This window comes from Aspergillus ruber (assembly GCF_000600275.1).
Source record: "Aspergillus ruber CBS 135680 unplaced genomic scaffold scaffold00004, whole genome shotgun sequence".
NCBI classification, from domain to species: Eukaryota; Fungi; Ascomycota; class Eurotiomycetes; order Eurotiales; family Aspergillaceae; genus Aspergillus; species Aspergillus ruber.
The window spans coordinates 642,336-667,191 of record NW_024467300.1 but is presented as its reverse complement, the minus strand read 5'-3'; the positions used below and the strand labels follow the sequence as shown (position 1 = coordinate 667,191).

The 24,856-nt window shown below is 46.2% G+C and overlaps 7 protein-coding genes across 7 annotated transcripts; 4 read left to right on the top strand and 3 right to left on the bottom strand.

The window, feature by feature from the left end:
* Nucleotides 1-2,228: 2,228 nt before the first annotated feature.
* Nucleotides 2,229-4,095, bottom strand: EURHEDRAFT_409398 (FAD-binding oxidoreductase). The gene is made up of 2 exons (XM_040781068.1): nt 3,771-4,095; nt 2,229-3,714 (listed from the first exon to the last, which is right to left on the bottom strand). Exons 1-2 carry the CDS (start codon nt 4,030-4,032, stop codon nt 2,549-2,551), a joined length of 1,428 nt encoding a protein of 475 aa, XP_040641765.1. The 5' UTR covers nt 4,033-4,095; the 3' UTR covers nt 2,229-2,548.
* Nucleotides 4,096-9,025: 4,930 nt separating this feature from the next.
* On the top strand, nt 9,026-11,114 carry EURHEDRAFT_494245 (glycosyl hydrolase family 79 C-terminal domain-containing protein). The gene is made up of 4 exons (XM_040785663.1): nt 9,026-9,487; nt 9,551-9,957; nt 10,223-10,419; nt 10,471-11,114. Exons 1-4 carry the CDS (start codon nt 9,192-9,194, stop codon nt 10,990-10,992), a joined length of 1,422 nt encoding a protein of 473 aa, XP_040641764.1. The 5' UTR covers nt 9,026-9,191; the 3' UTR covers nt 10,993-11,114.
* A 2,164-nt stretch (nt 11,115-13,278) lies between these two features.
* On the top strand, nt 13,279-14,004 carry EURHEDRAFT_400229 (DUF858 domain protein; the record flags this gene model as incomplete). Its single annotated transcript, XM_040779995.1, has 1 exon — nt 13,279-14,004. The coding sequence occupies one exon, from the start codon at nt 13,279-13,281 to the stop codon at nt 14,002-14,004; it is 726 nt and encodes a 241-aa protein (XP_040641763.1).
* Nucleotides 14,005-14,255: 251 nt separating this feature from the next.
* EURHEDRAFT_513125 (SET domain-containing protein) lies at nt 14,256-15,792 on the bottom strand (the record flags this gene model as incomplete). Its single annotated transcript, XM_040786132.1, has 6 exons — nt 14,256-14,592; nt 14,654-14,765; nt 14,815-14,877; nt 14,931-14,988; nt 15,040-15,597; nt 15,655-15,792. 6 exons carry the CDS (start codon nt 15,790-15,792, stop codon nt 14,256-14,258), a joined length of 1,266 nt encoding a protein of 421 aa, XP_040641762.1.
* Nucleotides 15,793-16,302: 510 nt separating this feature from the next.
* Nucleotides 16,303-16,936, top strand: EURHEDRAFT_548057 (uncharacterized protein; the record flags this gene model as incomplete). Its single annotated transcript, XM_040787480.1, has 1 exon — nt 16,303-16,936. A coding segment is annotated over exon 1 (290 nt), but the record flags the coding sequence as incomplete, so codon positions are not given.
* Nucleotides 16,937-18,059: 1,123 nt separating this feature from the next.
* On the bottom strand, nt 18,060-18,900 carry EURHEDRAFT_548054 (uncharacterized protein). Its single transcript, XM_040787479.1, has one exon. It carries the CDS (start codon nt 18,676-18,678, stop codon nt 18,202-18,204), a length of 477 nt encoding a protein of 158 aa, XP_040641760.1. The 5' UTR covers nt 18,679-18,900; the 3' UTR covers nt 18,060-18,201.
* Nucleotides 18,901-21,163: 2,263 nt separating this feature from the next.
* On the top strand, nt 21,164-23,377 carry EURHEDRAFT_513124 (F-box domain protein; the record flags this gene model as incomplete). Its single annotated transcript, XM_040786131.1, has 2 exons — nt 21,164-21,637; nt 21,665-23,377. 2 exons carry the CDS (start codon nt 21,164-21,166, stop codon nt 23,375-23,377), a joined length of 2,187 nt encoding a protein of 728 aa, XP_040641759.1.
* Between the last annotated feature and the right edge of the window lie 1,479 nt (nt 23,378-24,856).

Sequence of the window (24,856 nt, the reverse complement as noted above, 5' to 3'; positions counted from 1 at the left end):
TACCTCTGTCTTTACGCGAATACATTCTCATTTCAGGCTGTTCTCACGAGGACATCTGCTTCGCGGAGACAGGGAAAGAAGAGTCATTTGCAGAGATATTCTCGCGTGGGATCATGTTGCCTCCAGAAGTTCAATATATTTTCGATGCTACAAGCGCGGCCACGAAGATATTGAAGTTGATGAATGGTTCGAACCCGCGGAAGAAGTTGTGTTATTTGCCGTCTAGGTATTACTGGTAAGCTTCTAGCAGTCCTACATAGAATAAGTCGTAATGATTGGATATGTATAAGGTATACGCAGCAGCTTTCCTGTACAAGGCACACTGCATGGTATATTTTAATGATAATCCCAAAGCCGTGAGGCTATGAATCTGGCACTGAGATTTGCAGCTATCATGGGAGATACTACATCGGCGAAATGCATATTAGGCGCAAATAAAGCTGGATGCTGAAGGATCTAACTCGTCGACAGGCACGAAGGACGCCAAGGGAGCCTGCTCAGGAGACAGCAAATCAACCTCGCCAAGAGAGCCTTCAGTCACCATCACAAGACGAGGTCATCAATCACCCGTCGCTCAACGAAGGAACAGGGCTAGAGCGTCTTTTCGGCCATTCGCTGGCACCCGGACAAGGATTTCTTTGATGTACCTTGTCTGGGTTAAGGTAGGTTCAATGCCATCTGGCAGTAAGGTGCCTGGCAAGGCTAAATTCGAAATACAGCCTTCATAGACAGTTGTTATAAGAGGAACAATATGAGTACCAGTGTCACATCTCTAAAAGTGCTACAGATTACATTCTAGTGTATTCATACCACCATGAAGAGCTTCGAACTCCTTTTCCTCCTCGTCCTCCTCTATGTATCTCAACTCAACCAAGCAATCTAAACAGCCACCATGCCACCAAAGCGCTCCCAATCAAGTCGAATTTCTATCGAACGAGAGGGCCGCCTCTTATTAGCTATACAGGCTATTAAACTTCAAGAAATTAGCTCTGTAGGCCAGGCAGCACGTGTTTATGCTGTACCTGAATCAACATTACGAGACCGGCTTCATGGCAAGATCTTTTGCGCCGAGAAACGTGCCAACAACCATAAATTGACATGAAATGAAGAGGAATCACTTGTACATTGGATATCCTCCATGGATTGATGTGGAGCAGTTATCTGACCAGCTCATATTGAAGATATGGCTAATTTTCTACTGTCAAAGCGTGGTCCTGCCAACATCCAAACTGTCGGTGTTGACTGGGTTTACAACTTTATTCGACGGCAAGATGAGCTCAAACCAAATATTCTCGACGCTGTAATTACCAGCGAGCTAAGAATGAGGGTCCAAGAATTATTCAGGAGTGGTTTGGTCGGGTGCAAATTATTCTCATGCAACATGGGATCGCACTTGAAGATATCCACAACTTTGATGAGACAGGATATGCAATGGGCCTAATGGCTACTGCTAAGGTAGTTACTAGAGCTGAAATGACTGGCCATGCCTTTCTTGTACAGCCAGGGAATCGAGAATGGGTGACATCTATTGAGTTTATCAACTCTACTGGATGAACTCTTTCGCCGTGTACCACCTTCAAAGGAAAGGTCCATATTGAGGGATAGTATCAAAATAAGGCTTTACCATGCAATTGGAGAATTGAAGCCAGTGATAATGAATAGAAAACTGATTAGATTGATTAAAATGGCTTCAAGAAACCTTTTTTCCAGATGCAAACGGTTGTATAATTGGAAGATATCGCCTTTTGATCCTTGATGGCCATGGGAGTCATTTGACACCTAAATTTGATGAGATATGCAGTCAGAATGATATTGTACCAATCTGCATGCCTGCTCATTTATCACATCTCTTACAGCATCTTGAAGTGGGCTGCTCCTCACCTTTAAAACGGGCATATGGACGTCTGGTTGACAACAAGGCACGGCTCAACATCAACCAACCATATTGACAAATTTGGCTTTCTTGAAGCCTATCCCCAAGCTTGTACAGAGGCCTTTAAGATGGAAAATATCGGGAATAGCTTTGCTGCAAGTGGCCTGATTCCTTTCAATCTAGAAAGGGTGTTTGGGCAGCTCAATATACAACTCAAGACCCCTACATAGACCTTGACAATGGAGCTCCATAGGAGTCAGGGTCACTCCCAACTCTCATTTCAAGACTCCCATGGGACTCGCGAATTCTGCATAACTATCCTATTTAGGATGGATAAGCTGCTGAGTTATCAAGAGCTTATTTAGTTTTCTACTTCAAAATTAACCAAGTTGTAATGACTTTTCTGACAGAACAAGGATTGTTGTCACTGGTATCGGATCACATTATCCAATCCTGCATGATATTTAAACTAATACCCTTGCTATTCACATCCCGATTTCAGATGGTTTCGGGGATTCAAGTTGACAACTCTCAAGGTTTTTCGATTATGTATCAAGTAGGGACTTCCTGTATTAGCTGCTCCATTACCAGCGTCTATCCCATAGGGCATGGATATCAACAGGCGCCACCATCTATTACATAACTATCGTAATAGATTATTGATTCATTAATGATTTATGCAACAGCCACTCCCTGCGGATTATGGAAGGTATCCTTCGGATCTAACTCCGCCTTAAGCTCCTCCAACCTCGGTAGATTATTTCTCCAGTATGCTTTCTGAGCATCCTTCATTCGCGGATCCGGGCAACCCAGATAAGCATGCTCAGCACTCTCCGGCACCGCATTTGCCAGAATATTGTAAAGGCCATCGATGAAATTATATGTGGTCTGCGAGATAGGTCCCAGAGGGTTTGCGGCAAATATCTGTACCCAATGAAGCACATCGCGGTGGCCGTATGCAGTGGCATCGGCAGGGACATTGTTGACAGCACCGCCTTCGAGACTGAGCGTGATGAACCAGGCCAGAGTGTCGGGTTTATTTTTTTCAATGTAGTCGAAAAGGCCATTGATTGCGGATAAAGGAATAAGTGCTTGAGGAGTAAAGCCGAGGGACTTCGCATAAAAATAAGTGGGAAGACCGCCGGCGACTTTGAGGATTATGTCTTCGAGACTGTGGCTGATCATTCCGAGCCAATCGGTCAAGACGAGGATATTTCCTGGGTTCTTGGGGGGAAACCGGTTCTCCAGATCGAGGGCATCGAATTCCTCCTTACTGCCGAAGAAGATACCCTCGAGAATGATGTCGCCGTTGATAATGTTCATGTTGGAATAGAACTTCCAAGTCAGGTTTTCTTGGGCAATAAACGCTTGCCAGTCCTTGACTAGCTTCGCCTTGCTGGCAGCACTACCCGGATTGAATGTGTACGAATACTGAACCGCCAAACCCGGCGCCGGCTCCGTACGGATCTTGAACTCAGTCACAATACCGAAACTAGCAGAAGCACCTTTAACGGCGAACAAGATATCCTGGTTCTGGGTGTGGGATGCACGGACGATACTTGAGTTTGCCAAAACAACCTCAATTTCTTCAATGTGGTCGAGCGCAAGACCCCATTGGCGTGCTGTAGGTCCTAAACCACCCACAGTGAGATGGCCACCAGTGCGGATTGTTGGACAGATACCGTGAGCCATTGCCCGGCCTCCTGAGTTGTAAAGTTCGGTGTCGACGTCGCCTAGGGTAGTGCCGGGGCCGATGGTTGCGACGTAGCTCGACTCGTCCATGGAAAATTGGTCGAATTTCTTCATGTCGACCACAATGGCGCCATTTGTTCCTCCAAGGCCTGACGTGGTCAACCCAGTTCTGCTAGACAATATGTCGAGGGGAAACGAAGCATACCATAATTACCAAAGCTGTGACCCCCACTGCGAGCTTGCACCTTGTAGTCGTGTTCCGATGCGCACTTGACAACTGCCGCTATCTGCTCCGAGGTCTCGGGAAATGTGACCGCTGCCGGAGACACCGGGATATTGAGATTGTATGCCTCGACTGCGGTGGTCTGATAAAGGAGCTGGTCTTGAAATGCGACGAGGGCTTGATTACCCCCGACGGCATTGACCAAGCAGTCCCGCCCGGTGGCGATGCTCGTGGTATTTCCCATAACCCTGCTTCTTGACTGGATCAGCACTCAAATATCTTAGATCAAGAAAATTTTGGGATTCTGGGACCTTTAGTGCTTTCAGAGTGGAGCCACACGAGCTAAGATCCGGCCCCTATAGACGGGGTTTATCGGCTCGGTGCTGGCGGCCTAATGACATTGTGAGGCCAGTCTATGGGTGGATCGGATATGATAGATCAATAGTTCAATATCGGGGGTCGATCTCATTGGACATATGTGACTAAAGTTGCAGGTATAATTGACCAGGGTCCGCAATAAATTCGGGAGCTCGGATGCGAAAGGGGGCAGAATACGAGTTGCTTTTTCGGTCTCGTAAAGCTATGAATGCTACTACTCCTACTCACCCGTCTTAAACTCATTTTCCAGCTGCTTATAGTAGGCAGACCGGTGCTAAGTATATCCTTCTTCAACATCCTCTGCATAACATATCCAACGGGGAGCCGGGTATGTTGACACTTGCAAACGTCGGGGAATGTCTTTTCCCTGGATATCCCTCAGGGTATGGTACACCTCAGTTTCTCGGTTGTAAAAGTCCAGCGTACGGTAGTGCACCGATATTCCAACCTAAGGGTATTCCACAAGCCTCCTTCTTTCTCAATCAGTTCATCGTCGGTGTTGAGTTTCTTGATAAATTCAGTTACACTGCCGTCCATAGCAAACCGCCGAAATCCCGGTTCAATATCTGGTGCCCAGGAATCATTGTTTCACACCTCCCTAAACTCCACTATAAAGCGTCAATCAAAGAGCTTCAATAACATTTGGTCGCTTAGTCCTAGAACTGACAGGTCAAGTGGAACGAGCACGACACAGGACAGAGTGAATGGTTCGCAGACACGGGCGATTTCGGCCTTTAACGTATTTCACCGCCGAGTGGTCCACCCGCCACTATATATTTTTGAAGTAGATTTTTTCAGCCAAAACGCCGTTATATTCAAAGATTCATCTAGCAACAGGACATGCATTTGCTTTAGTCCTATACCCTTACACTTTCCACATGTCGGTAACCGCCGTCTAACTGGCTGTGCTGGCTGAGCCGGGGGTTGTTGAACCAGTTGAATTGGTGGAATCAGCTGCTGTATTAGCTGCAAGGCCTCTCCCACAGTCAAGCCATCTTCATGTAGTATCTGCTGATTTGAACATATGCTTTTTTTGCCGCTTTTTCTCATTCATGGTTCGTATATCAGCATTTTCCTTTGTTAATAGCACAGCGCTATGCATCGCAAGCTGGCAGCCTTTAATAAGCTGGTTTGACGCTGGATTGGTAGGACTTGGAGGGCTTTTTGAACGTTGTTTTAGGAACGTTTTAATCGAAGAAGCTTGCTTGTGCAATTCAACAATATTTTGTGGTGTTCTTGGTGTAAAAACATTTGATCTGCTGCTTGGTCGGCTACCAGGGGGTGTAGGTGTTCATAGGGATATATTTAACTTTGAAAGCTATTTTGAATATTCTCTGGTTTAAAGGCCTCTCTGCGTGCTTCGGGATATGCTTCTAGGAAATCTAGCTTGTCAATATGGTTGTAACCTGTGCGTGCTTGATTCTCCACTAAACGATCATAGGCGCGTTTTAAGATAGCAAAACACCTTATATCAAGTGGTTGTAGAAGATGAGACGGATGCGCTGGTAGGCAGAGTTGTTTAATAACATTTTCACTGCAAATATGATCGAGTTGTGGTGTAAGATGGCTACCATGGCCATCAAGAATCCAGAGTCGATATCTTCCTTTTGTACGTGTAGTAGTAGCTGGAATAAAGAGTTTTTGAAGCCACTGAAGGCTTATTTTATCGGTAGTCCACCCACTTGCAGAGAGCTCAAAGCGTCAGTCTCCTGAAGGTCATCAAACCATCCTTGGATAAACCTTTTGCCCTTGAAAATCATGCATGGTGGAAGCGCCCATCCAGATGCGTTGATTGACTCAACCACAGTCACCCACTCATGATTTCCAGGCTGTAGAACCACTTGCTGGCCATAGTACTCAGCGCGAATAACCACTTTAGCAGTAGAAACCAGGCCCATTGCAAAGCCTGTCTCATCAAATTTACATACATATCCTCTGGTAGAATACCGTTTTCAGTTAGAAGATGTTGAACAGAGTTAAACCACTTGCGTAAGGCTGTTTAATGCTCATTTTGGGCACGTTAATAATCATAACGTCTTGAAAACCGTGTACGAAGCTCTTCTCGACGTTTAACAGATCTTGATACCCAATTTGGACCGATTGAAAAGGCAGTAGCAGAACCACGCTTTGCAAGGAGAACATTGGCCATTTCTCGCACAGTAACAGGCCGAGGTGCTGCTCCACGTGTATATATGGAGAGTATCAATTGCGTAAGTTGATCATCCCCTATTTCAGTCAATTTATGGCCATTAGAACGAATATCGGCGCGAAATTGCTGCCCACTGATGCGACGTAGTAGGGTAGTTTTTGGCACTTGAAAACGCTCCGCAATCTCACGTATAGATGCAATAGTGCCATTTTGAATTCCTCTGATGGCCAGTGGGATTCTGCCCTCTTGCTCAATAGATTTTCGAGAGGATTGGGAGCGTTTTGGTGGCATGGTCGGTGTTTAAAGAAGGGAGGTGGCAGAAAGCACTCGTTTTCGCGTGTAGTGGACCACTCGGTGGTGCGGACTGCTCGGTAGTGAAATACGTTACAACCTGGTAATTGTGCGATACTAACTGGAGCGATATTGTATTTTCTACCATATATGAACACCTGGAGCGGTCAGTATAATACTAGTTGGTCAGGTTAGTTGGTAAGCCACATTCTGTTTCTTCGTGTCCCATTTTGACGGACATTGCTGTACGATGAGCTTCGAGTCACCAGTGACAGTTGGACAATATTGATATAGCCACAGATTTTAGTAGCTCTTTGCAGACTTGCAATGATTCACTCACAACAACTGAGGTTCTATATGGCAGTCTCTGATGTCGCTAGATACTTGTCTAAATTGTAGACAGCCATGTGACAATTAAGGAAGCATCTGTTTTAGAGCCCTTTATGTACTGTTCCCAATCTCTCTTTCTTCTAGTCAGTGCTGCTTAATATCATATTCATCTTGCATTTCTGGTGTTATCGTCTACGCTGGACAGTATTCACTGAGGAACAACTGGCTCCGATGCTATTTTGTTCACTCAGGTCACCATGTACATAATTTCTGCGGCTAATTACCATTCGGGTCGAAATCAAGCTACTTGGGAACGATCTAATTCTCTTCCAGACGTGAGATTGACCGCAAGAGATATCATTGTAACAGCTCGCTATGAAATAACAACAGATATTATGCTAAGAGCCTTGCTTATTTGACTCAGAGACAATAGCATTCGTATCACCCAATGCCTTGGACAAATAAAGTAAGTACGGAGACAAAAAGTTCACTCTTTGCATTACTTTAGTTGCTGCATACCACTTAATTCTCTAGAAGCCAAGATCCCAGTCGTTAACATCTATTCAAAGAACTTGGCTTAAGTTTACAGTCAAGAATTACGCGGAAAACATCAGAGAAGCTGGGCTGCTATTGGAGCCGACCCCCCAATGAACCAAAGCGCATGGGGACATGAAGGCGGGCAGCAATAGCATATACTGGCCGGGGACCATAAAGGAGACGCGGGAAAAATGGCCTACAAAGCCAAGGTAATTTTCAGGGAAAGGTGGTCCTCGAATGGGACATGTCGGAAGAGAAGCAGCCAACTGATGAAGAGGTGGCCGCGGCTATTAGGAAAAGACTCATGCTATTAAGAGTTGGGTAAAGAGAGCGAATAGGGCGGAAGTGCTGATCTTCAGTCTACGACTCTTCTTATAAGCAAAAGCAGTTGGTACTGAAGACTGTTACTTGGAAAGAAGGATTGATTACTAACATCTGTTGAAAAATCCGGTCAATTCACGAAAGTCTGCGTTGACAATATAAAGAATCGCTCGCCTGCTACTAGTAACCCGCTGGAAAATGTCACCAGGCAAACGGTGACGGGAACGCAGGAAGACGTGCACTGTACTGGATGACATATCTTGTTCAGATTAAAGCCAAAGGCGGCCTAGTCTTGGGCCCGTGGGACATGGCCAGAAAGAAATAGTCAAGCATCTAAAGCTTTTATCTTTTATTGAGAACGAACGCTTGCCATTCTGGTATTGTGGTACAGTGCGTCAGATACCTGGCAGAGAACCCCAAAAATCTTGCTGACTCGGCTCAAAAACAGACCCACAAAATATATCGATACCCTACAAGAGGACTCTCTTGCCTGTTACTGGGGGCCGGTAGGGCACTGGTACTAGGTCCATGACGAGAGAAAGCGGCGACCTACGGAGCTTTTCAACTGAAAATAACCACTTTTATGCAGGCCTAACATGCCGCGCCAAGTCGCTCAGTCCGTTCGAGATCGCTGGGGAAGGTCCGCTAACGCGCTGAAAGAGCTTTGTGGAATATGAAGACGAGAACAGCAACTCAGCTTTGTGTTCCAAAAATTGACTCAAAATCCCTTGTGGCGGTTGCGAGGAGACTGCATAATGTCTACGGAGAATTCAACAAATCTATATAGTCTGAGTGACGTTTCTTTCCCAAGCGCATGGATGTCAGCCTTTTTAAAGAAATATTTCGTTATCTGAATACCTAGTTGGGCCGGGATTATACACAACCAATCAAAAAAGCGCAATTCCCAAAACCAATTCCACGGATTAGGTAAGTCTTAATGCCGTATATCCGTGGTAGTGGAAGGGTTTTATAGCAGGAAGCCCGGCAATTGAAAAATAAGCAAGCGCTCGCTTGACCCTGATACGCGTGATTGGTTCATTTCCCGAGCATACCCCAGATAAGCTAGGGACTTGCCTGAAATGAAAATGTCTTCCCCGGATTCCCCGCATCTCCAGATCCCCACGAGTGTTACGGAGAACAACGTCACTCCTGAAACCCTGCTCACCATGCTCCCGGCTTTACAACACAAGCCGACTGTTCGTGTCGTCGCACAGACTCCGGGAACCATCCACAGACAGAAGGCACGGCATCCAGGCACTAAAGGCTATTCCTGAATAGCCGAAGAAATAGGATATGGCCTTATCCGATATCAAACGCCGACAATGATGTGTTCGCGGTCATAAATAGGGCTCGCGTCCGGGTAATCAGAATTTAGGGAAGCTACAGAAGCTGCTGGCATGTTCCTTTCCACCCTAACGTTCACAATGGTCCTCCATCGTCCATCGAGGCTCTTTGGCCTCTTTCTGCTGTTACAACTTGGCCAGGTTCAAGGAGATACAGTTGCTATTCCTTCCTGTCCAAAGGATACGGAGCCCGTGGCCAATGATTTGCAGTCATTCTCAATTGAGTTCTCATATTTCCCAGACTTCACTGGCAACAAATCACATCCCAATGAGTTCTCAAGGACGTTGCTGGGCAATTTGAAGAATATCACCGGCGTAGCACCGGTCATCAGAGTTGGAGGGACAACACAGTAAAGTTCATCAATTGTCTTGGTACATCCAGTTGAGAGTACTAATCCATTCTAACAATACAGGGACCGTTCTGAATACCATCCAAACCAAAAAGAAACCATCCGGAACATCTTCGAGAATCCAGAAGACGACCAACCTATTAAAACAGAATTTGGTCCCGGATTCTTCGAGTCCTATGAGGTCCTCGGTAACTTCCCATACATCCACGGCTTGAACTTCAACCTGTCTCTGGCCCAAGAAACCAGCTCTGCCGTTGCCGCGTGCAAGCTGATGAATACCAAGAACCTGCATCTGTATGAGCTGGGAAACGAAATAAATATGGAGCCGACCCGGTATCGACCTGCAAACTACTCCATGACCGATTACATCCGTGAATGGAATTATAAATCCACTGCTATTGCAGCTACTTACAAGAAGGTCTGTGGCGGGCCGTTTCCTGGAATGATGGCGCCCAGTTTTATTTTGCCTAGTTTTGATCTGGCCGACTCTACACCGTGGACGATTGAAGGAATATATGCCAATGGGTACGATAAGGATAATCTCACCCGAGAGATTTGCGCTCATCAGTAAGACTCCCGACACCTCCCGTTGACTGGTTCGACAATGGATCCTAATATGTTTGAAGGTACATGCAAATCAACGAGCCGCCCCAATTACCTCCGGCGACCCGTCTTCAGCGTACGTACAAATCTATCCCACTCCCGCGTTATAAATTCATACTAACCATGCTACAGGGATCCTGTTGAACCATACCAATATCGTTGAATCTCTCGAGCCGCACATTCAGCGTGCCAAGAACCTCGAATATCTCGACCATCCATATGTCTTGGGTGAAATGAATAGTATCGCGAAACAGGGACGTAACGGCGAAAGTAACGTCTTTGGCGATGCCTTGTGGCTTGTTGATTTCTCCCTCTGGGCTGCGGAACACGTATGCCTTCTCTTTCTCTCTCTTCCGTACTATACTAACTTCTCGATAAAGAACATCAAACGCCTCAACTTCCACCAAGGCACAAGCTACCGCTATGCCTCGTGGCAACCAATCCTGAACAAGGGAATTGGACCCATCACCAAGCCCCCATACTACGGCCAAATTATGGTCGCTACGGCCCTCGGACGCTCAGAGAACATGCGCATCCGCAATATCCCCCTCTCCGGCCATAGTGAGGCTGCATATGCGCTTTTCGATGATAGCAAGCTGTCCAAACTCGTTGTCCTCAATATGGAGGCTTTCAACTCGACGTCAGACGCTGATTCTCGCTCTAGCCAGGAGTACAAGTTCAAGGTCTCTGGCAATTCGAAGAGTGCTAATGTGCTGCGGTTGATTGCCCCGGGAAGCGACGTGGAGAATAATGTTACTTTTGGTGGCGTTTCATATGATTATGAACTGGAGAAGGGGAATGCAGTTGTCCTGGACGATACGGAGGAGACAGTTGAGATTGAGGATGGGGTGCTTAGCATTACGGTGCCAGATTCTTCGGCTGTTCTTTTGACGTTGGATTAAAGTAGACCGTCATTGCCAATCTCCAACTAGCTCTCGAGTGGAAGTATCGCCGAAGCTGGAAACCGGTATAAAGGTGAAGAATAATCCATGTGAATAAAGTCCTCATAAATAAGTATTCCCGTACTACATTACACTGATGCAAATCACTTTCGTTTGACAACTGTTTTCCATGTTGTAAGAGATATGGAGCAAAGTAATTACCTTAATCCTGTCTCTCTTCACCGTGGTAGTGCCTTGCAGCAACTATGTTACCCACCGCGTTCAACTCCAAGGCCTGAAAATGGCGGTAGCGATCCTCTCGCTTTTGTGGGGAGTCATCCTGCGAGAATTATGAATTGTATTCATGACTGCATTTCTAGAAGATAGCAACTCACTTCATGACGATCTTCTTCGTAGTCTCTGGCTCCAAAGTATCTTTGTGCCTTTTTGCCACCTTGGGGAGGTCTCTGTGCACATTTTCAGCCCAGAAAGACATATTCCCAAGCGTCATTCTTGCTGGCGTAGCCGGCCATGACCCCCCCGTTTGGGTCGTGGTCATACGCGTGGTAACCTCATGGACCTGAACATATTGAGGTTTCCTAAAACGTATGTTGGAAAACATGGGGGGTGTGGATGGAAAACACGAGTTTAAGGGTAAGAGAAGAAACAAAAGAGAGTCATGTTGGCAGTTTGCGAATATTGAGGATGCTGATATTCTCCTATTATTTGTTTCTTTATTCTGTGTTTATTCTTGAGATCGTGTTTTGGGTTGACTACATCCTCTCTTTGTAATAAGAATGATAATGTAAGCATTCTGCTGTGTCTAATCTTCTACCATATGATAATTTTTATTGCTCATAATAGTCATCCGAGCTGCGAAGAAAATAAGCTCCCTCATTGACAGCCCATCCGGATACCTGCGTTACTTCGTCAGCATCAGCAATGACTAAAAGAAAAAAAAAGCACTCACCGCAGTCATAGAATCCATAGATAAAACCCCTTTTCCCATAGACAGATTCCTCTTCTTCTTTCCTCTCCAGATTATATTCTAGTCGACGACCATAATATTTTAGATAGGAATTCAGTTTGTTAGTATCTACTATTCCAAGGCCGTGGCAGCTGGTCCATTTTCCAGTGTCGTTTCGTCACTCAACGGTAGGTCATGCCCAAATGGAATGTTTTTATAGCGGTTGTTTGAGACAGAAGGAAAGGAAGCTCTGTTTTCTTGATGGTATTTCGAGGGAGGACTATGGTATGCAGTTGATGTAGGTTCGACTGTGTATTGAGCTATCCACATATTCTTCCATACCCCGTAGCCAAATACTTAAAAGACGTTAGAGGTGGGAGATAGAACCATGGCATGAATTGCTGTGGATTACAGTAAGGACAACCATCTACATACTCTAAGTCCCCAATTACCTCTATCTCCCGTGTTAGATTGACAGTACCACTATAATCTACCATCTCAAGATACTGAAATGTCGAAAGGACTCCTTTAGATGCTTTGAACAAAGCATGTCTAAACATTATCCTTACATACCTCTGTGCCCCAGGAAAATGAATAATAAAATCGTAGGGATTGAAGCTCATGGAGCTGTGAAAGAAGGATTGCAGTCAAGGCGTAAAGGTCTCTAGACTGAATTGCTCGATTCCACCCAGATGCATTGGACAGTCCAGCTTTAGTCACAATGGCCTGTGCTTGCTCAATAATATAAGCATAGTCCGCAGACTTTATTCCAGATAACTTTATGCCATGGGTGCTCCCACGCTTTGCTGTAAGGTTGGTTTGACGAGCACAAAATACTCACATAGTGGATGGATGACGCTAGTTCTGGGCGCTGTAAGATAGACCGCAATAACAGTTGAATCTTTCGCATAGGCATCGTTTCCCAGTTCCAGGAGATGGTGCGGTACATCAAGGGCACAATGGAGGCATGGAGGTCTTTAGAGAATAATGTAACCGAGAGAAGATCTTTATGTGAGATAATCTAAAACATCCATTCAACACTCAAGCAACTCCTATAACATAATCCACTACGCGCGGTCACGTTATGTAGAAATGAAGGTTTGACTAGATTAAACAATGAAAGAGGTGATGTATTATCTGTGAAGCGAAAACGTATGTTCTTAAGCAGCACATATGTTTCACTCCCAGTGACAGTTATTTTGTCCATAAATAGGGCTGCATACATGTGGAGAATGGTATCACGTGGACTCGATATCCGCTATCTTATCACAACGACCCCAAAGCTCTTCACGAAGACAAAGGAACCCCTCAAGGATACATACAAAAAGCCACCCACCACAATGTCCGACACCATGTCCAACACAACCGCAACCCCCGATTCCCTCATCAACCGCGATGCCTCGATAAAATACTGGAACAACATGCCCGCAACCGCAGGCGGCATGCTCGCCATGCTCGGCTCATATCCCTGGTATACCCGCATTGACCTCCGCGGCTCTAAAGCCTTCCTCGCTAAAGCCCGTCGCTTGGTACCCGGCTGCTCAACAGAGGGCAAGATGAAGCAAGCTGTTGACTGCGGTGCGGGAGTCGGGCGCGTGACGGAGGGGTTTCTCAGCCATGTGTGCGAGGGGGTTGATGCGGTGGAGCCGGTGGGCAAGTTCACAGACGTCATACACGAGAGCCAATTAAAGAAGGATGGTGTTGTGGGTGATATATACACAATGGGTATTGAGGATTGGTATCCGGAGAAGAAATATGATTTAATCTGGACGCAGTGGTGTGTGGGACATTTGACTGATGTGCAGTTGGTTGATTATATCGTGCGGTGTCGGGAGGCATTAAATGAGACGGGAATTCTGGTGTTGAAGGAGAACTTGTCGACGGATCTGGATGGGGTGGATATGTACGATGATGAGGATAGCAGCGTGACGAGGACGGATGAGAAGTTTAGGAAGATTTTCAAGGAGACTGGGATGAATGTCATCTTGTCCGAGATTCAAGGTGGCATTCCGAAGACGATGAAACTGCTGCCGGTTAGGATGTATGCTTTGCGGCCGATGAATTGAATGCGCGTGTCGTGTTACTCATATGCCGTGACCCTTGCAAAGGGCATCTCACGTTCATGATCCATAATGACATTCCTCATTAAAAAAATAGAGCCGGTATTCACAAGAAATAAATTCATGGAAATACAGAAGTATTTGCTATATCAACAAAACTCGTAGACCCGGCATGCATCATATATATCCTTCAATGCTCTAAGAAACAGGATCTACCGTTCAAGCATGTCCAAAAACACTATCATATACCAAAACCATCACTCAGTATCAGTATCTTCCCAAGCAACCGCATCCAGTGCACCTTCGCACAGCGACTTGATCTGCTTCCATCTGTTCAATATCATTGATACCCTTGCACTCCGGCGCTCATCTTGCTCAGCGGCAATGTTCGTCTCAAGGCTTTCAATTGACGTTTCGCATTCTTTCAGGTAAGCGTTGATCCAGTCGGAGATGGCCTTCGCAGTCTTCTGTATGTCAATGCCCTTGTTCGAATTGCTGTCCATCATACTTCGCCAATCGTTGCGATCCATGTATTTCATGCATGCAACTGCCCCTAGGCGGCGGCAAGAACCTGTGGGTGTGATCTCATAGTTACTGCCCAACGAAACCCATGTTAATTTGAATGTGATCAAAGTTGTAATCAGAAGGCGCGTACCCATAGTAATCCCGCTGCTTTAGCTCTTCTTCATCAACTGGACTCAGTTCCCGGCATATGATATTGTCTAGATATACTGCGTCGCACACATTCTGGTCGAGGAAGAAGCCATCTGGTTGTCGTTAATCTATCATTCAGCCACGAATGTGGATGCAGCTTACACTCAATCAATAGAAAGTCATTAGTGTGTGCTCCGTAGCTGATGTATATTTCTTCATCCTTTTCTGGAATGCGATGTCAGCTGCTATGTTCTTCTACTAGTGATACGGGGAATTACCAATTCGACGATTCGCCTTGAAAATGTAATTCGTGCATTTAAAAGTGACATCACAAGTCTTCCTGTTGTCAGTGCTTCGTTTCGACACATATATTCCGGAGATACTTACCCATTCATCTGAATGATTGAAGTAATCCACAAAAGGTACCAGTCCTAGAGCATCATTCCAATCTTCCGGATCCTCCTTTCCCGGTCCAACGTAATAAAAGCTCCTCGTGTTGACAATACACCAATTGTACGAAAAAGAATCCCAGTCCATATCAGGGATCACAGAAACAACATCCTCCCACGAATGCTGAAGACGCATCCGCTGTCGGGAGAGAATATTTTGATATATCTCTTTATCACACTCGCCCAATGAATTTGCCTGGGCTGTCTTCAAGGTCCCAGATGCAGAGGGTGGTAGGATAATACCACCAGCCCCTGAATTGTTCTGCGAGAATTCCGGCCATAACAGGGGCATGCTATCTTCAAATACCTGCCGACTCGGCCATACTTTACGCCATGGATCCCATTTCTTGAGCGATCTTCTATCGCCGCGAGTGAGATATGCAGCTAAAATGGCTTGGGTTGGAGTGCCTGTTCGGAACTTCTTGACAAAAGTTGACGGGACACTGTCAACCGTCAACATCACTGACGATGGAATTGTAATAATAGTCTCATCTTCCTTGAGTATATCGGTTAGTTGATTCGTCCCCCGTTGTATAGACATGATTGTGCTCACTTTTATCGTCCTGGTGGCCACCATACCAAGGCCACGACCGGGAAATCGGGCTGGAGTGACGCCACGGACTTCAGCGCCGTGGGATATCGCCCATTGCATGCACTCAATGTGCTCATTGGGCAAGTCATCTGCCGTCATCGTATAAATATACTCTGGAGTTCGTAAAATAGATGAGACGCGTCGCGATGATGGAAGAAAGTCACGTGAATCACGTGCAAGCGGAATATTTACATTCCGATCACCGTAAAATTGGGGCTTAGGGCTGGCTCACGAAGGGATGACAGAGATTCAAGGATATGATGATGTCAAGGTCTCTAGCCTAGCATTTGCCTATAAACCTTCAGAGAGTATTCCAAGGATAAGTAATCCAATAAGCTTGAACTCTCCAACTATTGAAAAAATACTGCTACGATTGATGATCATCTACAGAACGTATCACAGAATGGAAGAACAATATCTTTCCGAGTCCCACTGCCTTGGTCGAGGCTCTTGCGGAAGCACCTGAGCAGCATCATAGCGCGGGTCATTCTTCAAGGGAAGATGACTCGACGAACCGGTCTTTTGCAGAATGACTTCGACACGCACCAGCGTGTACCTATAAGCATAAACCGATTGATGGAAATCAAGAATATGAGAAACTTACCTGCTAAATGCGACGAGTTCCCGCAAATACAGGTTCCAGAATGTCACGGCTTTATTTAACCAAGTGGTCACTGGTGAACGGCTAACATCTCGAGGCTCCCGGATGATTATCAGCCTTGCAATGCTCTCGAGTCTCAGTACATCCCGCCATTCCCCAAAGCGAGCAGAGAGCTGCTGGTCCAGAATTACTTTACACCCAACAGTAGGCATCAAGCCAGCGCATACAAAGCTAACCGCGGCTGCCTGATCAGCGGCGACGGATACGCAGAGAGCCCTCGAAATTAATCTCTCTCAGGAACCATTCGTTCCATGTAAATTAGTTGGAAGACATTAGCCTGTCGGCGAGTGACATGAGCTTCTATACTGGGACCATGGCGGAGGCTTTGGCTACGCTGCACTGGAATAGTAGGATGGACGGGAATGACGTTGAGTTCGTGTTGGCGCCTCCGGATAGACAACAGCGGGAAGATATTATGGCAAATAATCTGGGTGAGCATACTATGTGGATGTTTGATTTTGGCTTGTACAGGATATTCCAAAAGATGAGGAGGGTGGGCGGAAGGATGTTAGGGCATACTGGCGTTATGATCCGTTTTACCCTCGTCCGGGAAAGAGGCCGTGGGAGGACTGCTGGAATCAGTAATTACAACTAGCCACGAGATTTATGGAAACTCGCAGCTACTGGGACTTTTGAAATTGCTTATCGACTTCATTTAGCAAGGAATAAAGGACTAGATAGTTAATGCAGTGAATGCAATACTTGTTCATGAATAGATCCACAGTCTGAGCACTTTCATTCACGTAGACTCGCAATGTATACACCTCATAAAATCTTACCCCTAGCCGCCTTTAATTTTTCTCTTTTTCTACCGGTACTAGATAGTTCATTCTATATCGCATCAATATGGCATATGTAACTAGAAAAGACAAATGTGCTAGCTTATGGCCTATGCGTCAATCTCTAGCACCTGTTGATCCAGCTTGTTCTGTCTAGGTTTATAATATTATACCAATCTCAGAACGCCCTAGGAGAAATTGGATGGGCGTGCACTACCCCGCTGAGCTTCAGGTACTGACATCTGCAGCAGCCCGTTCTTGATACCTATACTCCACGAACGCCCAGTCTCCGATAAATACGTCTTTTTGATGAAGGTGAAAACAAAGGGAATACATGTTCAGAAACATGAAGCAACGGAGCTGTTCTTTTCTCGGGAAGGTGATCCGAGAAACGTTACTTCTCAGGATGCATTCAAAACTCTGAAACCATACGTTGCTTCCAGGAATCTCTGGAGCAAAATTAAAACTAACTCGACGAAGTAAGAAATTTACTCTACTCTACAACGAGATTGGTAAGAATAAAGAGTGGATAAAAAAAAAAAAATAAAAGCATAGATGCCCACATGAAGCCCGTCGCCGCGACCAAAGAGAGACCATGGGGTTAAATCACAAGTCTGATAATGTTGCAGCATTACGACTTATTTTGCTGTAAACTAAGATGTCTACGGTTACAATAACCGTTTCCCTGTTTCCAAGATGGTAATAAGGTTATACACAGTGACTTTGTTGACGAGACACGTACGATGGATAGTACTTCTGGCTCATTCATGTGCCATATGACACACTTTTGATTTAGAATTACGACAAGCCGGAATGAGAATTGCAGTTAATAATTTAACGAGTCGTTGCTAAGGAGTGAATCTTGATCGGAAACCCTGAAGTCTGCATATTTGTACCCATCTGTGACCAGAGCTACTTCGCCCAATTTCATTAATTGGGGTCCTCACTTCAACCTGCCTACCCTTCTCACCCAATGCCCATTAATATGTCTAATCTCCGTCTCCCTCCCAGCCCTGGGATCCCAGACCATCGAGCAAGTTGTTTCTGCCGTTTGAGTCAAGATTCTGCTTAGAGTGGCTTCAAGTCGCTTAACCTCAAATTGTTCACGAACATCGGATACATTATGTGGTTCGAGCAATGCCAGCACAATAGCGGAGATCTGTTAGAATTTCCCGCCGTGTCTCGGGTAATGTGAAAAGAAAGCCGTTCTTCGTGTTTTTTTAGGGCGCAAGGTGGATTGTGGAAGGCATTTACGGTGAGTTTCTCGAGCTGGACTTGGAAGACATGAATATCAAAGCATGCTATTGCGTTTAGGCGGGGGGCTTGGGGCAGGCTGTGGGAGAAATAATCACATCCTTGGAAGGAAGTATAGTAGTCTTTATCTTCTCCGGATGATGTTGTTTCATGCTGTCGAGGAACAGGCCCAAGGGATATTGCTGCGGGGCCGCGGTGATGTACATGAAAGATTTGCCAGACGTAACGCCGTGCGAGACGACGCCGACAATGTAAGATGGCCTTCTTGTAAATCGGGAAATAGGGCATCATTCATGTCCTCTATCATGTCATATTCATTCTGCAGAAAGAGAATAGTCGAGGCAGGAGAGACGATGCCGGAGTGACCGCAGGGCTGAGACGGCCTGCGTCGCTTTCTCGATACTTTCGTGATGCCTCGTGGTCGACGGAAGCTGGGCTACATACTCCCAGAATCCAGGCCAAATTACGAAGATTGATTAAAACATCTGTCCAGCTGAAAGGGTCTAGAGACCTTTTATTTCGCTCTGCGCAAATTTTTGTACTTGGCGCATGTTTGGAAGCTCATGAATAACGCATGAGCTTACCATAGCCATGAGAATATAGAGAACGGCGAATTCATGAAATGTTGATTGCCCTACGATAGAGCTTATAATCATGAGCTGAACCTCCTACGACACTGAAGCTATCTTGGATTGTCGGGGCTCCTGAGACGTATCAGAACTACATCAGGGCGTCTATGAATAAAATATTGGGCATCTATACGCGTGTCTACTCCTGTCAACGAAGCTGGTATGCAGGCTTAAATGGAAAACGTTCTCACTGGCATACCGAAATCGACGGCGTGGATGTCGATTTGTATTAGCATCCCACTGATAGAAGTACCATTCGCTCTGCCACTCCGTGCATGAAATTCGACGTGCATTAGGTACTAGTACCTTCATGCGTGTCACTGTTTTTGGTCTGAGTTTTGAAAACAGGCTGTCAGCCTATGGGTAATCGATTTCGATGCGTGAAGTGACGTATACCGGATACTATCAAGAAATTTTTCGAAACAAGGTTGCTTAGCCCAGGCTCAACACCAAATACGAACTTTTGAGAGATTGTGGGTTGTTTATACCTATATTGCAAAGAAATGGGTTTGAACGGCGATTTCCTCGAGGCAGTGCTCGCAAACACCCTCAACCGACAGCGCAAGGACGTCGACAATCCAAGTGAGATCGGAAGTAAGATATTTGGTCAGAAAATTCCCTTGAGACTGTCTTGGTAATATGATAAATATCAGGATTTCATGGGTTGCCAACAAAAGTATGCCCAAGGCAGCAATATAATTCCGTATTCAAGCATACAAACTAGTGCTGACTAGTAAGACGCGACAGCACACCGATGGAGCTAATATAAGTTGGAATGTGCATGTTCTCTAACAGTCAATGTCCCCGACGGCGTACAGGAACAACAACAGCGGTCAGGGCTGTTGGGATACTTGTAAATATATGCCTGGTATTACCGGAAAACTGGGTTGATGTTTTTTGTGCCCGATGAATGCGTTATTTGTGAGTCTGATACGTCCCGATACGTGATACATCTCCACTGTCGCAAGGAGAGGAAGTCATAGCGTGACGAGGCTCAGATGACCTACTCTGTACTGTGTAGTAAATCGAGTCATGCCAGACTTCAGCGTGACTTCTGTAGTTGTCTATCTCTGTATCTTACTATCTCCTTGATTTTCTGGTATTTGTATGTATCTGTACTTGTATGTATAGAGGCTGTGCCACAGAGTAACGTACCTCGTAACGTATAGTAAGTGGCTCCCCGCTTTGCACGGAAGTTGGGGTTAGTGGCCGCCACCAAGTGGGTCTGGCGTGGCTCATAGTCTAATCAGCCGATAAGAAGCGCCGATAAGCCGTGTGGCGATACATCTCTCATACAGAATACAGTACATGTCGGTAAGAATAGGAATATTTTTTGATAGGTGAACGGTGTTGATTTCAGGGCATAATTATCCTGATTGGTGAGTGATTGGTACAGCCGTATGGGATGTATGTCGTATATCGGTATAACGGTCAGCTGACCAATACTATCTCCGTATCTCCAACATCTCCTGCTGACACTTTTTTCTCTCACTTTCTCCCATCCCTCCATTCCTCGCAAATTTCCCTCAGATACCTCTTCGACTCCTTCAGTTTCCGTGCTCTGAACCGTGGTGTTTGCTGGCTTTTTGCAACCTGAATGATGCCCGAGTGACGTTCGCATATACCACGACTAGACGACTACTACAGTACTCTCGTGGTTTCGGCCCCCCCGGGTTTCTCACGGCTTCGTAGTTCCATGGTACACCTTTAACCGAGAAACGCCTCCAATATCGGTCTCGGCCAATCTCCCCGAATCGCCTGCGATCCGCGACTTTCGCTTGTCTTCGGTCTTTTACCGGCTGGCGAATTTGATTATCAAATTTGGCCTCTTGACCTGTGCGATCCGGAATACTTTGAACATTCATTGAATCACTCCACATCTACTTTCAGGAACAATTTCGTTATTCAATCGTCTTTTTTTAAGGTTGCGGAAAGAAATTTACGACTAAAACGATATCGTTACTATGGATGCTTAAGAGAACCGTCATTGCGGAATTCCCGCGTGTTGTCATCGAATTGTCGCATTGGGTCTTGAACCCTTAAATCTGCTTTTTACTGTCTGCAAAAAGGACTCTTGAATCCTGTTCTTTTTCCTTTATTCGTCAATTGCGAAAAAGTCCCTGCGAATTTGTTATACGGGCGTCACCATGGCTGTGTCACGAGCTGCGCATTCGCCGGTGAGCGCTTCTCCGGCGAGTCCGACCAGTCCGGCTTCGTCGAACGGCCAAATCCCACTAGGGCAACCTCCGAAGCTCAAGGGACGCCGTAAATTGTTACAAAGCCTCCAGCGCATGTCGTCAAGCCCGAGTTTGATCAGACGCGGTCGATCCCATTCCACCGGTTACCGTCGCGATGGCAAGGCCTCGTTATCCTGTGTTTCCCTTTCTCAATCCGCCTATAATCCGTGTTTAGGGAACGGCAGTTCGTCTCAGGTGTATGGTGGGCTGAATATTCGCCCGGTAACCCCAAGAGTTCCGGGAGAGGAGCAAGACGGAGGTCCGCGGATTCGCGTCGTCGGTACCGATTCTCCCAATGCCTCTCAATTGAGGACAGTGCCTCTTCCGACTGAATTAAGACCGACATCTCGTGGGTCTCCCTGCAATGAGATGGTTGAAGACATCGTTGAAGAGAGCGAATCAGTTGTGCAGTCGGTACCTAAAACGCCATCGACCTCATCAAAGAAGACCTTCGATTTCTGGGGCGATATGCCTAACGAGATCAAGATGCGCATCTTCCAGCACTTGACCCCTAAGGAAATAATCCACTGCTCATCCGTTTCGAAGACATGGCATGGCATGTGCTATGATGGACAATTGTGGGTTAATGTTGATACAACCGACTACTACCATGCCATTTCGAGTGACAGTCTCGTGAAGCTTATTATGGCGGCTGGTCCGTTCATTCGCAACCTCAATCTCAGGGGTTGTGTGCAATTGCGAGACAAATGGTTGACGGACGGTGATCGCATGTCGGAAACGTGCCGTAATCTGGTCAACCTTTGTCTTGAAGGGAGTCGCATTGACAAGCATACCGTCAATCGTTTTCTTCAGCGAAACCCTCGTCTGGAGTATCTGAATGTCACTGGATTGACAAGTGTGACGGATTCTTCTATGAGGAGTATTGCCAATTGCTGCCCGCAACTCCAGATTCTGAATGTTTCCTGGTGCATCAACATCAGTACAAAGGGTTTGAAGAAGATTGTCGCGTCGTGCCTCCAATTGAAGGATCTTCGAGCTAGCGAAATAAGTGGATTTGACGACGAAGAATTCGCGTTAGGATTGTTCGAGAAGAACACACTTGAACGTTTGGTTATGAGCCGCACAAACCTCACGGATGAGAGCCTGAAGATCCTTATGCAGGGTGCCGATCCGGAAATTGATATCCTTACCGATCAGCCCATAGTTCCGCCTCGGCGGTTCAAACACCTGGACCTCCACCAATGCCCCAACGTAACGGATGATGGAGTTGGCAGCATGGCGCACAATGTGCCTAACCTTGAAGGCCTTCAGCTCTCCCAATGTCCCGAGTTGAGTGATGAATCAATCATTGACGTCATCCGCACCACCCCGAAGCTGTCACATCTCGAACTTGAGGATTTGGAACACCTTACGAATGATACCCTCATTGCACTTGCCAGGTCACCATGTGCACCTTGCTTAGAACACCTTAACATCAGCTTCTGTGATTCTCTAGGCGACATCGGAATGCTGCAGGTGATGAAGAGCTGCTTGGGGCTCCGTTCAGTCGAAATGGACAACACCCGCGTTTCCGACCTCACTCTAATGGAAGCCAGCTATCGTGTTCGTAGAAGGGGTTACGACAGGAACCTGCCCCAGGTGGGCTTACATATGGTCGTTTTCGACTGCGCCAATGTCACCTGGGCAGGCGTCAAGGAGGTCCTCTCGAGCAACGCATATATCCCACGAGCCTACAAGAACCAGCAGACAATCGTTACTGTTGCACAAACCCAGGACTCTGAACAGCCAGCATCGTCGACTACCCCCTCAACATCCGCTTCACCACCACCACCACCACCACCCCCAGTTTACCCCAACGAAATCATCCAGCTCAAATGTTTCTATGGCTGGCAGATGACAGTTGACGAACATAAGAAGCGGGTCTTGCGCGGTGATCTCGCTGCTGCGAGTAGACTTGACCGCAAATGGGCGGATTACATGATGGCCACTGAAGAGGCTGGTGCGACTGGCATGGGGGTATGGAGGAGAAGACGTCGCGCGCGCGAAGCTGAGCGGCTTTTTAACGCTAATGAAGATGAGGATGTGTATGGTATCGGGGGTATCTCTGCGTTTGGGGGGAGACGCCGGAGGGCGCAAAGCGGTGGAGCTTGCGCTGTGATGTGAGACGCAGGTCCGTGTCGAAGGGTTAAAAAACTCCCCTCTTCTAAATTAGCGACTTTTCCGCTCTTTATCCTCGCCTAAGTCACACTCATAGTCGCATACGACATGATGATAGTTTGGCCTTGTCGGTCTGGAATTGACAACTAGCACCTTGATGGTGTTGAACTTGGCCTATGATTTACGATTTTTACTCTTCCTCTTATCCTCTCTTCCTCCTCTGCCTTCGTCTACCACTTTCTTCTTCCTCTTTCTCTCTCTCCGGTGTTCTTAGTTTTAGTTTTCGGTTGGGGTTGGCGCGGTCTGCCTTTTGTATTTTGGAAGGGAATGTTCAAACGTGGGGTTTGATTTGGCGCTTATGTGGTAGCCATATATGACTTTTTAGACATTGAATGTTCATGACTTATGACACTTTTCTATCATCAATAGACAAGCTTTTATATGACTACATTTGTAACAACTTCCTGGGTCAAAGTATCGCGAAATTCAACTGCAGTGAATGCCACGTCTTTATAGTTCTGATTGCATAGTTAACATTCGCTTCACTGCCAAGGTACACCTACCTTATTCCTCTATTTCTCCGTCCCCATTACTTATTCCTGTTAGGGGCTAAGCCCGCAGCGCTAATAACTAGCTATCATACAAGAGGTTTCGTTGAAGGAGAGAAGAACGGATGTCTCATCGGACAGCTTTTTATATACAAAAGTACGTTATGCGGGGTAGTAGTCAAGCAACCACTCCGATCATTCCTCCGACTAGCATATCATTTATTCTACAGGCGCAGCTTGTGACAATTCCTGACCATTCAATCCTCAGTCCGCAAGGACCTCATAAGAATATCATTCTCGCAGCATTCGAAGCCAATAACAAAGCGCATACAAGCAAGATAACGTGGCTGTAGCCTACTATTAAAGCGAAGACAACGCACGCATCAGCACCGATCAAACGAAAGTCTCGGCATCAAGGAAGTGGCAATCGAGAACAACGGCTTAAATCCTGCCTACCCATTCTGATGAGTGATTTGCTCATAGTTGTGACGGAAATGCATGCCAACGTGGATGTCGAAGGGAACAACCCTATAATACGCTGAAAAACCGCATCCAGACTTGCAGTAAATCAATTTTGCATGTCCCCAGTGGTAAAGAACAACCACAAGAAAGGCTGCGACTCCTTCTTTCAATCTCTGTACCTATACGACACAGGACCAAAATCAATCAGAGATTGGTAGGTTTCCATAACATCACCCCACCTATACGAGGATTTGTTACTAACATACATTCTCCACATATCTACTTTTATAGCAATCAAGGGATTGAAAGCGTTACTCAACATGCCGAGGAATCCGCCTAAACAATAACCATTGCCTGAAAGTAGAACAGAAAAAATTGCCGAGGAAACCAAGGCGTTGCTCGCAGACGGAAGTTTCGAGCAGGCGAAGCACACCTTTCGAAGCAAAGAATCACTTCCCTTTTCAATGGGACTTCA

Coding starts and splice junctions, on each gene's coding strand:
- EURHEDRAFT_548054 (XM_040787479.1), bottom strand. CDS start 18,678: ATGATGCCCTATTTCCCGATTTACAAGAAGGCCATCTTACATTGTCGG.
- EURHEDRAFT_409398 (XM_040781068.1), bottom strand. CDS start 4,032: ATGGGAAATACCACGAGCATCGCCACCGGGCGGGACTGCTTGGTCAAT. Junction 3,715..3,770: donor TCACAGCTTTGGTAATTATG/GTATGCTTCGTT, acceptor TGACCACGTCAG/GCCTTGGAGGAACAAATGGC.
- EURHEDRAFT_494245 (XM_040785663.1), top strand. CDS start 9,192: ATGTTCCTTTCCACCCTAACGTTCACAATGGTCCTCCATCGTCCATCG. Junction 9,958..10,222: donor GCCCAGTTTTATTTTGCCTA/GTTTTGATCTGG, acceptor ACCATGCTACAG/GGATCCTGTTGAACCATACC. Junction 10,420..10,470: donor CCCTCTGGGCTGCGGAACAC/GTATGCCTTCTC, acceptor TTCTCGATAAAG/AACATCAAACGCCTCAACTT.